Genomic DNA, 15,000 nt, shown 5'->3' with positions numbered 1-15,000 from the left:
TTTAGGGTTCCCACTAATGCACATCACATCCCTTACTTGTACTTACTTGTAGGTGATGTCCTGGTACTGCCTCGTGTAGTGCAAGAGACACCATCTCATATTTGGGTCTAGAAGAGAGAACGAAAGGTGTCTATAAACCAATGCAAGCGAGGTGTCTCTCTCGCGGGCATTTTCTCGAGGCTCTCAAGTTTTTTTTCCCCCAAATGTATGGCCTTCATTTCTCTACTGTTTCATTAAGCTTCCTGCCACAAACGTCGAGAACCACAACTCTATGTAAAAGCTATTAATGGAGCGTCTTAATACAACGGAACTAAAAACGGATGTTACATGTGCACATAACAAAAGAAACTCGCACAGTATTAATTCTGACACCGAAAACAGAAAACTAACGTTTGTGGACACTACCTTGTATGGTGCTTGTAGGTGTTCACCATAAACACCCCCGGTCTTGTGCCATCATCAGAAGGTCCCAGATAGTACGCTGCAGGGGCCACAGGGGCTGCATCGGTTGGCGTCTCGATAATCCTACAAATTATGAAAAGCAACTGACAGACTGCCGATGCATAATAAATTACAAGTGGCAAATTTGAAGGCGGTCTCGCTCAGAATATGAGAAGGATGTACGACTGAGCTTTGTAAAACTCGCTTTTCTGAGTCTCAGAAATGCAAACTTTAACTTGAGAACTTTTGAGAACTGAAAGCATAAGCAAGCTGCCTCAACCGCGGGAAAACGCGAGGGACTAGGTAGCATCTGATTGGTCGAGAGGATGACGGGTTTTCCAAACTAATCAAAGAGCGAAGCAAAGAAAAAAAAACCCATACAATCCCACATCACTTTCGATACTGGATTGAAAATTGCTCTAAATTCACGAATAAACTTCTGAAAGTTTTGGAAAGGCTTACTCGAATGTCATCTTTGGCATTTCTTTGAAGTAATCATTCAACTTTGGCTTGATAACCTTCGCACATAGAACTTTATAACCATTCAGTAGTTGTTCCTGTATATTTTTTGTAAGGAGAGAGAAGAGAGAAATCGATGACCTTCAGTTGATTGGTATCTTCTTCTTTTTTCCCTAATGTTAATTCTCGCGTAACATCACCTTCGTATCAAAGTAAAACCGCTTCTCAGTTCGCAGCATATCAAGGAATTCTTTAAAGTTGCCTTGAAAACCCACTTCTTTGATAATCTAAGAGAAAAGAAAATGGTCTGAGACGTCAACTTAGAAGAAAACTTCTATTCTACCTAAAAACTAAGGAAACAGCTCTGAAGGGGAAGACGAATACAATACGTTGAAAGTTGCTATTCGAATGAAAAATCCAACAGTTAATTTAAGCTAAAAGTCGACCAACGATGTTTAAAAGCAAATCTAAAGAGGCCAAAAATAAGATCGTAATCAAATGCAATGGTGTCGAAACAACGCGGCATCTTGAACCGATCGACGTCTTAAATGTAGCCTCTTCAGTTCGCAGCCAATGGAAAACCACAACTTTTTTTCGGCGACACAGCGTGAAATACTTGTATTTCAGGTGGAATTGTCGAATTTAGTCTATTCCATCCTTCATTTAATCCAATTATCTATCTTCTAAACGTTTCGTTGAGGTTGGTTTCTTTTCTAACCTAAGCCTGCGAGCAAGTTCCCATTAGTGTTGCGATACGAGCGGGGGAAATCCGCGGGTTTCGAGCCCGGGAGGAATGTGAGCTTGCGAAGGGTCTTGCGAATGGGCCTCCAAGAACCCCGAGGGACCCACAAGGGGTCTGCGAAGGCTTCAATCTCGCGGGTTCCGCCGCACGTGAAGCAGAATTTTCTTACCTCATCCATTCTAGATCTTATTCTTTTAACTTCTTTTCGACCAAGATCGTGGACTTCCTCTGCTGACATGTCACATGCAATGTGGAACTTTAAGGCCTGCAGAAGAACTGTCAACAATCAATAATAATACTTTATTCAATCAAATCACAAAAATAAATAATTTGAAAGAAAGGGAGACACCAGAGGTTAGCCCTATCGAGGTTGTTTCCAAAATAATCATCTAGTTAAACATCTATTTGAATATAAAAAATCTAAGAACATTAAGTTGCGATTTAACTACATACGATACTTACTATAAAAACTATTTACAATATCATTTAAAAAGGTAATTCTTGATTTTGGTCGTAAAATGTTCGCAGAGATTCTGCTTCAGCTACGTCTTTAGGTAGTTTAGTCCACAGGTTTACGATTCTGACAAAGAATGAGTACTTGTAACAATTTAATCTAGCTGATTTGACTTTCAATTTGTAACAATTATTAGAGCGGAGAGGACGAAAGGCACTAGCATAAGTAAACAAAGATGGATTTAATTTGGATATATCAACAAAGTTGAAATGATAAATTGGCCACCGTAACGATTACAAAAGCTGACGTTTCGAGCGTTAGTCCTGTATTCGCTAATTTCACACTTTATTTCTTAGCTCACAATCGAGATCAATTTTATGATTCGAATGTATGAGCCTTTGGAATCCGCAACAACGCTAACCGAAAACTTCAACAACCAACATGTCCGACTCAAAAACAAAACGTTCCACGTGCTTTCTCCTCGCTCGCTATGCCTTATGGGAGGCACAGGCCTCCCAACACTAAAAACAAGAAATTCCCCTTTTTTTTTGTAAATGTTCAACAAAGAGGTAACAACAAGCCCTTCGTCGGAGGGAAGGGCTAACGCTCGAAACGTCAGCTTTTGAAACCGTTACGGTGGCCAATTTACCATTTCAACTCTGGATACGATGAATATATGAAGTTCATATATTTTGAACTGCGGTTATAGATACGTATGATGCACGATCCTCGCAGTAGAGAGCGCTATTTATGCAATAGCAAAATTAAGACCTGAAGAAAATCCGGCCTGTACGGGATTCGAACCACTGACCTCTGCGATACTAGTGCAGCGCTCTAACAATTGAGCTAACAAGCCAACTGGGAGCTGGCCGTTAAGTTGATTCGTAATAAACCCGTGATGATAAATCAGATACGGTGAATATATGAAGTTCATACTGCGAGGATCGTGCATCATACTATCTATAACCGCAGTTCAAAATATCCAAATTATTTCGTTACCCCCACTGACGCAGCCCCTAACAGTTTCTTTAGAAACTATCAGCCATTATTCAAAGATGGATTTTGACCATTTAAACTATGAACTGTCTTAAAACACTCCACCAGTGATAGATACTCTCTTCGCTTCTCTAGGGTAGGTCAACGTAGAATATCCAGTCTTTCCTGATAAGACAGATCTTTGCCATTTTCCCCAAGGGCACACCTGGATGCGCGTCTTTGAACTCTCTCCAGAGCATAAATGTCCTTTTTCATATGCCATAGAAGCACTATCTTTACCCTTCATACTTAAGAAAAAAAATTATTTCATACTTACCTGTGTGTAAAAGTCATTTCCACCCGGAAAATGAGTGCAAGAAATGGACTCCCTGGTTTGAGGAAGATACTTCTGTAAGGAAAAAAAATATACACAATGCTTAGAAAAAAGTCCCGTTCAGTAAAACTGACTGGTCCATTTTAACTTTGGTGTTGCAATTGGTCAGTTCGGATTGGTCAGTAAAAGCAGGTCGTTCTTTTCGGATCGGTCATTGAATTATATGTAGTTGAAATGCAGTAATCCAAAATATGTTCACAGTATCTTGATAAGACTTCATCACTCTGGTGATGAGCTTGCACATAAAAAAACTACTTTACTGTTAATAATTTACTTACATCCACATAATAACTATGAATCTTTTTAAAAGCTGGCTTAACTTTCTCCTCTATGAGTTTCACACCACGCACTTTAAACGATTCCCTATAAAATAATTAAGAATAAATTACTCTACAAAAGAATTTAAAACACAAGAATGAACAATCAACAAACAGTATGTAAATTATGTAATAAATAATGCTTAGATAAGTGCAAATATACTTACAAAATAGGGACCACGCTACCTTAAACAGTGCACAATGGTACTTTGAATCAATTACCTCTCCTCCCCTGAAAATGTTTCTGGAAACTTTTTCAGTGGTTTAAAAAGATCACTATTGCCTGTGAAGTCTACTTTCAACACTTTTTGGATTTGCTCAGGTACGTGTACCTAAAAACAACAAAAATTTACAATAAATTCAAAACATTATGATTTGCATTTTCAGTCAAGTGTCAACATTTTTTCGTAAAAAATATTCATATCATTGGTATTTATGTAATTGCCTCGACTTCATTAAATGGGAAAAACAGGTCAGGTGACAAGGGTTTAAAAAGAAAGATTCTCTCTTATAACATATTTTTCTTTTTTTTGAAGTGCTGTGGGTCATCAAGGAAACATAGCGAAGCAAAGGAATCCAAAGCTTTTGTGAAACACAAATGGTAAGTTCAAATCATTTGAATTATTTCAACTGTGAACTTGAAATGTTGTACACTAGACACTAACTTTATCTTGTAATATGTAATTTCTGTTGACTACGACTAATCATGGACATCACCAACATGACACATGTAATAATCCTTTTGTGTTTCCACGTGAAGATGAGGTTAGTGAGTCCAGAACATTGGCAATTCAAATTGGACGCCATATTTGCATTCGGTGTAGAGTCTAGTGCAAATAAAACTCTGGATGCTTAATCCCTGGCTGATCTTTACCTTAAAGTAAGCCCCTTCATCCACAGGCTGGAGTAAATCACATTGCCTTTAACAACTAAACCTGTACTATGACATTTTTTTCGTTACAGACATTTTAGGACACGAGCTGTTCTTGTAGAATACACAGTGTAGAGCTCTCCAAGTTTATTTATTACTGCAGCAGCAGTAGCATTTCCTCCTCAAAGATTTCAAAACATTACAGACACATAGTTTTACATGTTTGCACACAATGCTTTTCTCTCACAAGACATACATTTTTTTGGACTGTGTTGATCTGAACATAGCCCTAGTATGTTACTTCCGGCTCAACTGTCCTTGGTTTGAAAAAAAAAAAAAACCTTACCACAGTTAGCCGTGGTGGTACATGACGTGTCTTAACTCCCTCTTCAAGTAAGCCAATTATTTCAGATGCCTACAACAATGAAAAACTATAATTGAGTCCTTGAGAAAACTGAATTCACTGCAAAAGTATGAAAATGTAAGGTTTTTTCTTATTATTTTGTAGCTACCAGTAGTACATGTACCTGTGTTGGGAAAGCCTCTAGTCTTGACAAGTACTTTTCATAGTCATCTTTTGTTTCAAACTTCATCCATGAAATCAGTCTTCCAAATTCTAGTTGAGGTCCTTCCAAATTTATCACAGGAAATAAGTAGCTGAAAAAGTAACCATAATGCAATAAAATATGCAGTGGTGACATTTTTCTGAAACCTATTTCTACTCCTGAAAAGAAATAACTGTGAGAGCAAAGTGTCTTAGCCAAGAACACAACACTGCAATGACCTGGTCATGGCTCCAGCTCAGTGCAGTCCAATGAATTGACCTCTGCATTACAATTCACGGAACAACTCAGCAATAAAATCCAACTGGTGTACACAGAGCTGTTACTCGGGAACTGCTTGAGATAAACAAGTACGTGAAGGTGTAGTCTGATCGTCCGGGTGAGTGTAGTCCTGAGAAGGACTGTTGTCGGTGGCAGTGACTGACGTTTCGACAACCTGTGCGGAAGTCATCATCAGAGTCAAGTGAGTGATTGTTGTCAGTAGAATGTTCTTATTCCAGTTCGTGTGAAATGATCGGTTGGTTTTGCCGTGATGTTATTGGCTGTAAGACTCAAGTGACGTAAGTCGTTCGTGATTGGTCTGTTTCGGTCTGTCGGTAAAGCTAGGTTGTTCTTTTTCGGTCGTTTGTGATGTTTATGTCGTGAATGAGTCGTTTGTATGGGGCGGGTAGTTGTTGACATCTGTTTAGGGGAGTCTGTTCTAAGTTAGTAAACCAGCTTTCCAGAGTCAGTCGTTGAAAATAATCAGTGCTGTAGGTCAGGCATTGCGCAGAGTCCCAGTCAATGTTGTGGTTGGTAAGTCGATGGTGTTCAGCAATGTGATTGCTGACATCACCTTTCCTCGTCGCCCGTCTGTGTTCAGTCAGTCTTGTTGTGAGGTTTCTGCCAGTCTCTCCGACGTAGGAGGCTTGGCAGTCGGAACAATTGATCTTATAAATCGTTCCCTGTCTGTTCCTCGGTTCGTCTTTTAAAGACGTTCGTCTTTTTAAAACGTTAAAGACAAAGACGAACCGAGGAACAGACAGGGAACGATTTATAAGATCAATTGTTCCGACTGCCAAGCCTCCTACATCGGAGAGACTGGCAGAAACCTCACAACAAGACTGACTGAACACAGACGGGCGACGAGGAAAGGTGATGTCAGCAATCACATTGCTGAACATCATCGACTTACCAACCACAACATTGACTGGGACTCTGCGCAATGCCTGACCTACAGCACTGATTATTTTCAACGACTGACTCTGGAAAGCTGGTTTACTAACTTAGAACAGACTCCCCTAAACAGATGTCAACAACTACCCGCCCCATACAAACGACTCATTCACGACATAAACATCACAAACGACCGAAAAAGAACAACCTAACTTTACCGACAGACCGAAACAGACCAATCACGAACGACTTACGTCACTTGAGTCTTACAGCCAATAACATCACGGCAAAACCAACCGATCATTTCACACGAACTGGAATAAGAACATTCTACTGACAACAATCACTCACTTGACTCTGATGATGACTTCCGCACAGGTTGTCGAAACGTCAGTCACTGCCACCGACAACAGTCCTTCTCAGGACTACACTCACCCGGACGATCAGACTACACCTTCACATGTTACCCCCGGGTTCAAACCATTTACTGCATAAACAAGTACACAGTTAAGGAAATTTAAAGAATGCTGTACACGTTGAAGTGCACAATTCACCAGCTGGCTAAACACTTAAGAGAAGTAAGGAGGTGCCTCAGATATCTAGGGACTCTAATATGTCTGGACAGATCCCAGGTACACTGCTCCTGTGGATGGTAATTAAATCATTCCAACCCAGCCATGAGTACCCATTCCATGCAAGACTTAAGAAAACAACCCATACAAAACTGCTTGAGAACTCAAAGATTCAGCCAAAATGAAGTTGCACCATTTCATATGAACATACACTTCTGATCAAAGTGAGCCTGCTTAAACTGTACACATATATCAACCAACCTCTTGTGGCTACAGCCATCTAAATATGTCTGGATTTCTCTTTGAAGGAGTTTTACATTCAATGCATCAGTCTGGAAACAAATCAATAAGCAACACAAACACTGGCTGAGACAAAATGGCTTTAATGTGAACAATTCTACATGTAGAAAACTTTACAGTCTGAAGAACAGAATAGCATAGACCACTTTCATATTTATGGCTGCTGGATTAATATTCTTTTGTTTAAATTTAAATTAGCCCTTCTGGCCTCGCTTGAGATTATGTATTCTTTTGAATTTTGTACTGGAGAACGAGGCCAGAAGGGCTTATTTAAATTTAAACAAAAGAATATTAATTCGGCAGCCATTTATGAAAGTGGTCTATAGCTACATATTAATCTAAATGAGGGAGAGTACCCTTTATTCCCACAACCTCAAAACCTTCCTCATAGAACAGCAAACAACAAAAGTAGAGAGAGTGAAAACATTCAGAATTACCTTTGGAAGTTCAGATTTCCTTATTGCATTCAAGTCTTTCAAAAACTCTTTGCAGTCATCCTATGAGTAAAAAAGAGAGATCAACATCTAAATGTACTTTTTTTAATACAAAAAAGTTCTGAACCTAATAACTTTAAAGTACTGGACTAACAAATTAAAAACAAATTCAAATCACAAACAAGTGTTCTGTTTTGAAAAATGGTTTCTACACAATGACTTTCACCTGTGAGAGATTAGGAACTCTTTCGAATAAGCCATGCATCCCATACCAACCTTCCCTAACCCAGTTTCCTATGACTGAAACGAATAGAAATTAAAGGAAATATAATTTATAATATATTGTCAAAAATGCTATTCACCAAGGATAAGGAGCTAATCAGTAGCTGGTCTAGCTTCTCCCTCCCAGGAAGTTTACAGGTCTCCCTGAGGACAGCCTTCAGAATTATCATTCAGATTTATGTTCATTTTATGGGTGTAGCGTTTACTGTCCCATGTAGCCTTCACACTGGTTTCAGATCTTCTTTGTCTGCAGAAGTGGAAATTAATAGAGGCCAATGGGCGCAAGCTTTTGCATCAATAAAATCTATCTTTCCACAAAATTAAGAGGCAATAAGAAAACAGTATAAAAAAAAATCGACGATAATCATACAGGGTATAAGCTCATCAATTTCAATCTATTAGCGATAAAACTATAGTTTTAAAAAAAATTATACTGACGACTTCAATCAATAATCGATTAGTTCAATCCATTGGTCGAGGGACATGCAACGTGTGTGCACAGAGAAGTGACACCACTGTTGTTTGGACATTTCAGCCTTCATACCATCGTGTGAAATTTACAACAAGCGAATGCAGTACCTGTCTTTTGGCATACGCCTCCAAACTGTGACAATCCAATTTGTCATCGTAAATGTGGACACCATTTTGAGTAGCGAATTCTGGGCTCTCTCGTAAACGCCACTCCCAAAATGATCTCAAAATACCCTCCACCTCAGCTGACATTGTTACATTAGCAGTAAATATAGAACTACTGATTGTTGAAAAGTCCAATGTACGAATAAAAGGATAGAAAACTGCAGGAGAGAGCAGATCATCAAACAAAGGTTTTCACCAGTTTACCCCTTGTACCAGACGTGATACCGTGACACGTGCACCAGCAAAGTCTACTGGGAACTTGTTGTTTACCTGCATTAGACACGATCGCGAACCGGCAGTCATTGTCACACAATTGGAATATGGCGGACCTTGATAACACAAATGGGTGTATGACAAACAATGGTTTAAACGAGAAATCGAGCTCAGGAGAAAGTCTTAAATTCGCGAAGAAATTGTATATACACGGGGGAAACATTTCAAACTGGAACAGAATCAAAAGAAAAACCACTCCAAGTTCTTCGGATGAAGTAAGTGTTAGCGATAACAATATCGTGACTCGGCAAAAGAAAGTTATAAATTATTTCTTTTCTTACGGAAAAATGTTTTTTTTTTTCCACTTTTTATATGCTTGAGGTCCATTTCTCCCTGTCGCGCAAACAGAAAAGGTGTGAGAACTTTTCTCTCGAGTCACTCTCTTATAATGGGCGTTTTCCGCTTCAGTTGTCCAATCATTCTGTCGAGAAACTTGAAACAAGTGACCATAGCTAATGCTCCATTAGTACACTAAACGATCGTGGCATTTATGTCTTTATGTCAACGCTTTTTATTTCTCTATGCGCTCTGAACAGCTAAAAACTTCTTTTCTAGCGAAGGTCCTAATGTTTTTTGTTTAGAGGTCGAGGATGAGGTCATGAACCTTTAAATTCACCTGATCATGACTTGGCAATTTCTGCCGGCTAACTCGGCTGGTCTGTCGAAACAATTTGCATAAAGATGTTCTCGCCTATCATCTTCTAGAAAACATCATTACTTTTTCTTTTAAATATATCAATCGTTTGCGTTCGGTAAAGCGATAGTCAGACTTACTGACATATCCATCAAGTTTTCTGTTTAGCATTCTTGTTTAGTATTCTTGTTTAGTTTTCTGGTTAGTATTCTCGTTCCTTATCTGACAGCTCGTGCAGCTGAAAAATTCAAGGTGAATGCGATTTCCTGAGTCAGCTTTGCAGAAACATGTATCAGCTTTACTAAATCAACATCACAAATTTGAAAATGAATTAAAGATCTGACTAATGCGAACAACTAACAGTTTGCAAACACCTACAGGTGTGACCATTCTTGACCTCGTCTTCCGCTAAACTTCTATTTATGAAGGGAAGTAATAAACTAAATATTCGAATGCATGACGTACATGTCGTTACAACTTTTCATCCCCGTACAAAATGTTTAAATGTCTTTTACATACAGACATGTATAACTGCCATATTACGCCAATCATTACATGTCATTCGTCATGATGACATTTAGCTTCAGTGTAAAAGAAAAAACAAACAAACAAAAATTGATATCCAGAACTGCTCCAGTTCTTAAATTATAGTAAATTAAAGTAACTGCATTTTATTCTGCACAGCTTTCAGAAAGCATTGGAACAACATTAAGCAGTTTGCTTCCCACCAACAACAATGATCAGGAATTTGTTCCAGTAAGTTGAGTCTTAGGTGTGTCATTAATCTTTACAATTTTTCCTGGCAAGTTTCTAATGTAGTGTTATTACTCCTACCTTTGAAATGAGAGAAAATTCAATAGTTTAGTCTGCAGATCATTATTTTGGTTACCTTTCATCCTGAGAACTATGGTTAGGTACAAAACTTTCCATTTTGCATTTCAGCAAAAAGCCCTAAGATGCATAAACCAAAAGTTTGTGGAGAAAATAGAAAGAGGAGAAAGGGAACATCTCAAGATTTCAGGTAGGCATAAATGCATTATTTAGAGGTATGTTATAAATGCAATTCCCATATGGATGCTGTTTTGCTCATACTTTAAACACAGGGCTTTCAAACAAGAGGCCTTTTTGACGAGGGGACAGGGTATGGGCTTATCATAGACTCACTCACTGATGGTCTTTTCATTATTTGTCTTCCAAACTGTCACCCAGATTTGATTTAATGAATACCCTTTACCAACTGCATTTCTGTTTAGTCTAGAACTTACTTCATTATTTCATTTATTTCAACTGGATCTATATATTTGTTAATGAACACAGTCAACCTCCAATAAAGAAATCATTACTGAACTCACTGAAAACTATAAATGAATAAATTTGTTAAACCTTGTTATAAGAGACTGGGGAAATATTCAATCTTCCCAATTGTGCACCTCTCACTTCAAATACCTAATGCACCATAGATGTTCATTTAGTCTTAGTAAGGCATTCTCTGGTGTATTCTGGTATGATAAGTATTTTTCAATGTGCTATTGTAATAATTTCAAGGACTGAAATCGCATCTTAGAGTTTGAAATATGTGAAATTTCATGCTTTTTTGATGATGTATTTGAAACCTTGCAAAGGATTAATAAGATATATTTATTGGATTTGTATTTTGTTTTGTCCATCAGTGAAGATATTTGCCATTGAACTAAACCCCGCCTTTGTGCAAGATGCATTATTTAGAGGTGAGATGTGTATTAATATGCATTTGAATGGTTCTTTATAACAACTGTAATGTGCACTGCTGGAAATGAGGTCAAAGCCACTGAAAATTATAGAGTGAAAAGGAAGTGAGGGAAGACTAGTGTTTTGCCAGAAGATCACAAAATTTTGAATAAACATGGATTGTTTATTCAAAAAATAATAGCCTCAAGTATGGCAATTTTCCTCACTTTTTGCAAACATCACAATTTAAACTGACTGTTTCATGCCAGGAGCCTAAACTTAAAAAGAAAAATTTGTTTGACTGGGAAGTTTGTATTTAGCTTTGTTCAAGTGAAATATTTTTATCTCAGGTCAATAGATTTCTGACTTGCAATTACTGCACACCAGTCAAACTGGATTCTAGATTTTCTCCAGCTCTTCTCAGAGGCTCTTTGTCTCACAGCCAAAACTGCATGTATCATGTAGTTTTTACTAAGATCTGACGATTTGCCAAAATGCATTGTGTTTTAGCCTCATTATTAAGAATTAATACAAATTGTATCAAATTTCTGTGACGTAAAGTGTAAAACTAGAATGGACTTTCTTTCCATAGCCATGTGTGAGTTGGGAATTGATTTTGTGGAAACATTGATTCTGGCATTGCCTGAAATTCCAGATGATGAGCAGCTGTCAGTTCTGAAAGGTTTCTGGGAGGTATGTTTTGTTTTAAAACAAGACAGAATTTACAGGCCATTCATATTATTAATGCATGTAAATGTATAATCATTATAGCAGATCATTCAGCACTTAATACTTTGTGTGCACTTCTTTCATGCCTTTACACTCGTACCAGGCAGTAATTTCCAGTGAAAGATTTTGATTTTAATATTTTCTTAATATATTGTTATCCCTAAGTTTTAATCACTTTGTAGGAAATGGAAGTTTTGTTGGACAGTGGATACATACATAGTCTGGGTGTTTGTGACTTGGACAAGAATTCCCTGCAGAAACTTTATGAATGGTCAAGGGTATGTTTTCAAACCATTTGTTGCACTGCACATGTTACAAGGTTTTCAGTAGAAATTTTAGACTTCAGTTTTATTCTTTTTACCCTATTAGCTGGGTATTCTCAGCCATACAAAAGTAGAATCTTGCATCTTCATGTAACTTTTATTTCATCCAATTTGTATTTTTCCTGCTGCTAGTTTAAATTGCCTACTTGAAATTCTAAGTTATTAACTTTTAGCATCAAATTGAAAAATTCCACAGACTGCAACTGAAACACCTCAGTTACTAATTCATGTACATAGGCATGTATAGAAAAATAATCCTCTTGCTAATTGTCGTTTGTTTCTTTTTAGATCAAACCTGAAATCAATCAAGTTAATCTTGCTTCATGTTGTGTCATGCCAAAGGTATAATTAATCAAAACATGTGACTCATCCTTATATCTTAAATGCCCTGATTTTTTGGTCATTTATTTGTTTAGCAGTACTTTTATTTGTTGGTAAAGTTAATGTGTTGCTCAAAATATGTCCCATTTGTGTCGTTTCTTGGTTATATTTGAGGGCAAAAAAAAAATCCCTGCTGAGCTGAGCCACTCAATCTATTCAATTTAAGTTTAATCAGACCTCTGCTTTTGAGAGGAGTATTTTGCATATCACACCTTTACCTTAGCCTGGCACTAATTGGCTCCAGTGGGGCATTTATTGTTTAAAAGAAGTTGCTTTGACTCATATGGGTCAGAAAAAAAAAATGGAAAGCTGCCAGAATTTTTGACAGAATTAGATATATCTGTACCCCAGTGGAAGAAATGACAGGCGATGGGAATTTTAAACAATTCATTACTTGAATCTTCAATTCTTAAATCTTCAGTTAAGTATTGTTAATATAAAAATCCCAGTTGTCATTTCTTCCACCTGGACACACATATATTCAATTCAAAATAGGGAGACTGGGTATAAGTTGTAACTCAATGTAACATGTTTTGAATTGTATCCTTCAGGAGCTTGTAGCATTTAGTGAGAAACATGACATCCAACTCCTCACACATGCTGATCCAAAAGGTATGAAAATTAAAAAAATTAAACATTTTTGTCCAAACTCATTGGCAGATTGTGAGAGAAGATCAGCCTGCCACTCACCCCTCCCCCCATTCCCTCAAACAATTGGGTTTTATATTACTTGTCTGACATCAAATTTCTTGCAGTTATGGGGTGATGTACATTGCAACTTAATGTGAAGTATTTATTTAAGTCTACTTGTCTTGAAATATTTCAATATCCTATTCAGGGTTTAGAGTGTTTAGACTTTCTTATTCTGTTCTTACTTTTCTTTGGATAACTTACTTGTGCTGCTGGAACCGACTCTGTTGTCAGGGCTAGCCTGGCACTTTAATCTCTTTTAAAATTGAAGATTCAAATCCTTATCTCTCGGTTCCTCTTTACAGATATTCTGACCAAGGGGAGACTTGAGGAGGTGCTGACAGAGAGCTACGAAAATGTACCGGTCCAGGGATGGAGACCTGCATGGGCCCTGAGATATTCAGTGCTGGTTAAATGTCGTGGAGTCATAAAGAACAAAGGGTAGGTTGAAAATTCATGACACTTTGATCTCGTAACTGTTCCCTGCCCGAATTAAATGCACCCAGGAGTGACCAGCATTGCATTTCCCCTTACAATATCGCCCTGAATCACTTGTTGAGGCCATGAGAATAAAGGAAATGATCACTAACTAAAGAAGCTCTTGATTATCAAACAAATTCTCCTTGTCAGCACTTTAGGAAATGCAGTGAGAACAGTATGGAGAATATGCATACTAATGTTGTGGTGTGAAGGCTTGTAGTGTTTGTTCCTTATTGGAATACCTTAGCTATAAGATAATCTGTATTTTATTGGTTAGCACACCCTTGACCGCAGTCACGTGTTTAACCATAAATATCAATGTATATAATTAAGTTCATCGTATTCTAAGTAATAAAGCTGTTGAGTAGAGCACTTGGTCTGATTCACGCAGCACTTTATAGTGGTATATCGAACCTTAATGTCCAACAGGCTTAACACCATTATCGTTTGCTTTCTTTCACTTTAGGTACATAGTCTTCTGCGAACAGGATTAAATTGTCTTTAATTTGATGTATAACTTCCAAAAAAGCGATGACTCCGGAATATGTATGCTTGTCACCGATTCTTGTACCTTCTGTGGTGTGTTTTAAGCGTGCACTTTACGCTCTGCAGAAAGTGAACAACAGCCTTCTGTGTCATGTAAATTAGAATTAAAATTTCGAGATCTCCTTGTGCATTTAAAAGATTCAAACCTCCTCGCTTCTTTTCAGAACTGGTGAACAACTGTCGGACGTTTTTGTTTCGTTACTTGCTTTAAAATTTAAGGAATGGGGACAGAAGTGAGGGAATAAGCGTAGAGAAATGTTTATACATGTACAGTCTAGCTGGATAACTGCGAAGCCATGGATTTTCAACTCAGTACAAGGAATGAGGGGTTTTGCTGATGGAGAATATATCAACTATTTAAGGGCGGGTTAAATTGTCGACAAACAGATGCAGTGAGCGTAAAGCCAGGAACAGAGCTACAATAACTCTACATAAATAGATTCTTGTGTTTGTTAATATACTTTTAGGGCTGAAAGGGGGTGGTTTGTTTTGCTTTGAACCTATCCACTGAACGTCAAGACTCAAGTGAACAATTCGAGGTATTTTTCTTTCAATTCATTAATTTGTTGCCACGAAACGCAAGACTCCAGAGTTGATTCAAACGTTGCGGTCCGACACTTTTGCATCTGAAGGAAATTTAGA

The 15,000-nt window shown here is 37.7% G+C and overlaps 2 protein-coding genes across 4 annotated transcripts in view; one reads left to right on the top strand and one right to left on the bottom strand.

Moving 5' to 3' along the window:
- The window catches only part of LOC111327062 (uncharacterized), a 13,294-nt gene extending 4,612 nt beyond the window's left edge, over nt 1-8,682 (bottom strand). The window contains exons 1-14 of one of the 3 annotated variants that reach the window (XM_088756313.1): nt 8,539-8,677; nt 7,904-7,977; nt 7,681-7,740; nt 7,205-7,275; nt 5,181-5,310; nt 5,000-5,068; nt 4,005-4,114; nt 3,744-3,828; nt 3,409-3,480; nt 1,812-1,907; nt 1,101-1,187; nt 904-998; nt 406-525; nt 47-107 (exon numbers count right to left, since the gene is read on the bottom strand). In XM_088756313.1, the coding sequence (XP_088612439.1) occupies nt 47-107; nt 406-525; nt 904-998; nt 1,101-1,187; nt 1,812-1,907; nt 3,409-3,480; nt 3,744-3,828; nt 4,005-4,114; nt 5,000-5,068; nt 5,181-5,310; nt 7,205-7,275; nt 7,681-7,740; nt 7,904-7,942 (1,095 nt within the window). In that variant the 5' untranslated portion in view covers nt 7,943-7,977; nt 8,539-8,677. Of the gene's footprint in view, nt 1-46; nt 108-405; nt 526-903; nt 999-1,100; nt 1,188-1,811; nt 1,908-3,408; nt 3,481-3,743; nt 3,829-4,004; nt 4,115-4,999; nt 5,069-5,180; nt 5,311-7,204; nt 7,276-7,680; nt 7,741-7,903; nt 7,978-8,039; nt 8,207-8,538 lie in introns of all 3 variants that reach the window. The other 2 variants (XM_088756312.1, XM_088756311.1) reach the window with 2 other exon arrangements.
- A 233-nt stretch (nt 8,683-8,915) lies between these two features.
- The window catches only part of LOC111327092 (glutamate--cysteine ligase regulatory subunit), a 6,262-nt gene continuing 177 nt past the window's right edge, over nt 8,916-15,000 (top strand). Inside the window, exons 1-10 of the mRNA XM_022931197.2 lie at nt 8,916-9,083; nt 10,187-10,258; nt 10,445-10,523; nt 11,173-11,229; nt 11,802-11,902; nt 12,121-12,216; nt 12,550-12,603; nt 13,194-13,254; nt 13,638-13,773; nt 14,279-15,000. The exon at nt 14,279-15,000 is cut by the window's right edge and continues 177 nt beyond it. Of these exons, the coding sequence (XP_022786932.2) occupies nt 8,916-9,083; nt 10,187-10,258; nt 10,445-10,523; nt 11,173-11,229; nt 11,802-11,902; nt 12,121-12,216; nt 12,550-12,603; nt 13,194-13,254; nt 13,638-13,773; nt 14,279-14,306 (852 nt within the window). The 3' untranslated portion in view covers nt 14,307-15,000. The remainder of the gene's footprint in view (nt 9,084-10,186; nt 10,259-10,444; nt 10,524-11,172; nt 11,230-11,801; nt 11,903-12,120; nt 12,217-12,549; nt 12,604-13,193; nt 13,255-13,637; nt 13,774-14,278) is intronic.

This window comes from Stylophora pistillata, chromosome 4, assembly GCF_964205215.1.
Source record: "Stylophora pistillata chromosome 4, jaStyPist1.2, whole genome shotgun sequence".
Lineage (NCBI taxonomy): Eukaryota > Metazoa > Cnidaria > Anthozoa > Scleractinia > Pocilloporidae > Stylophora > Stylophora pistillata.
Note: the sequence above shows the minus strand (reverse complement) of the source record. Positions and strands in the feature narration are given on the sequence as shown.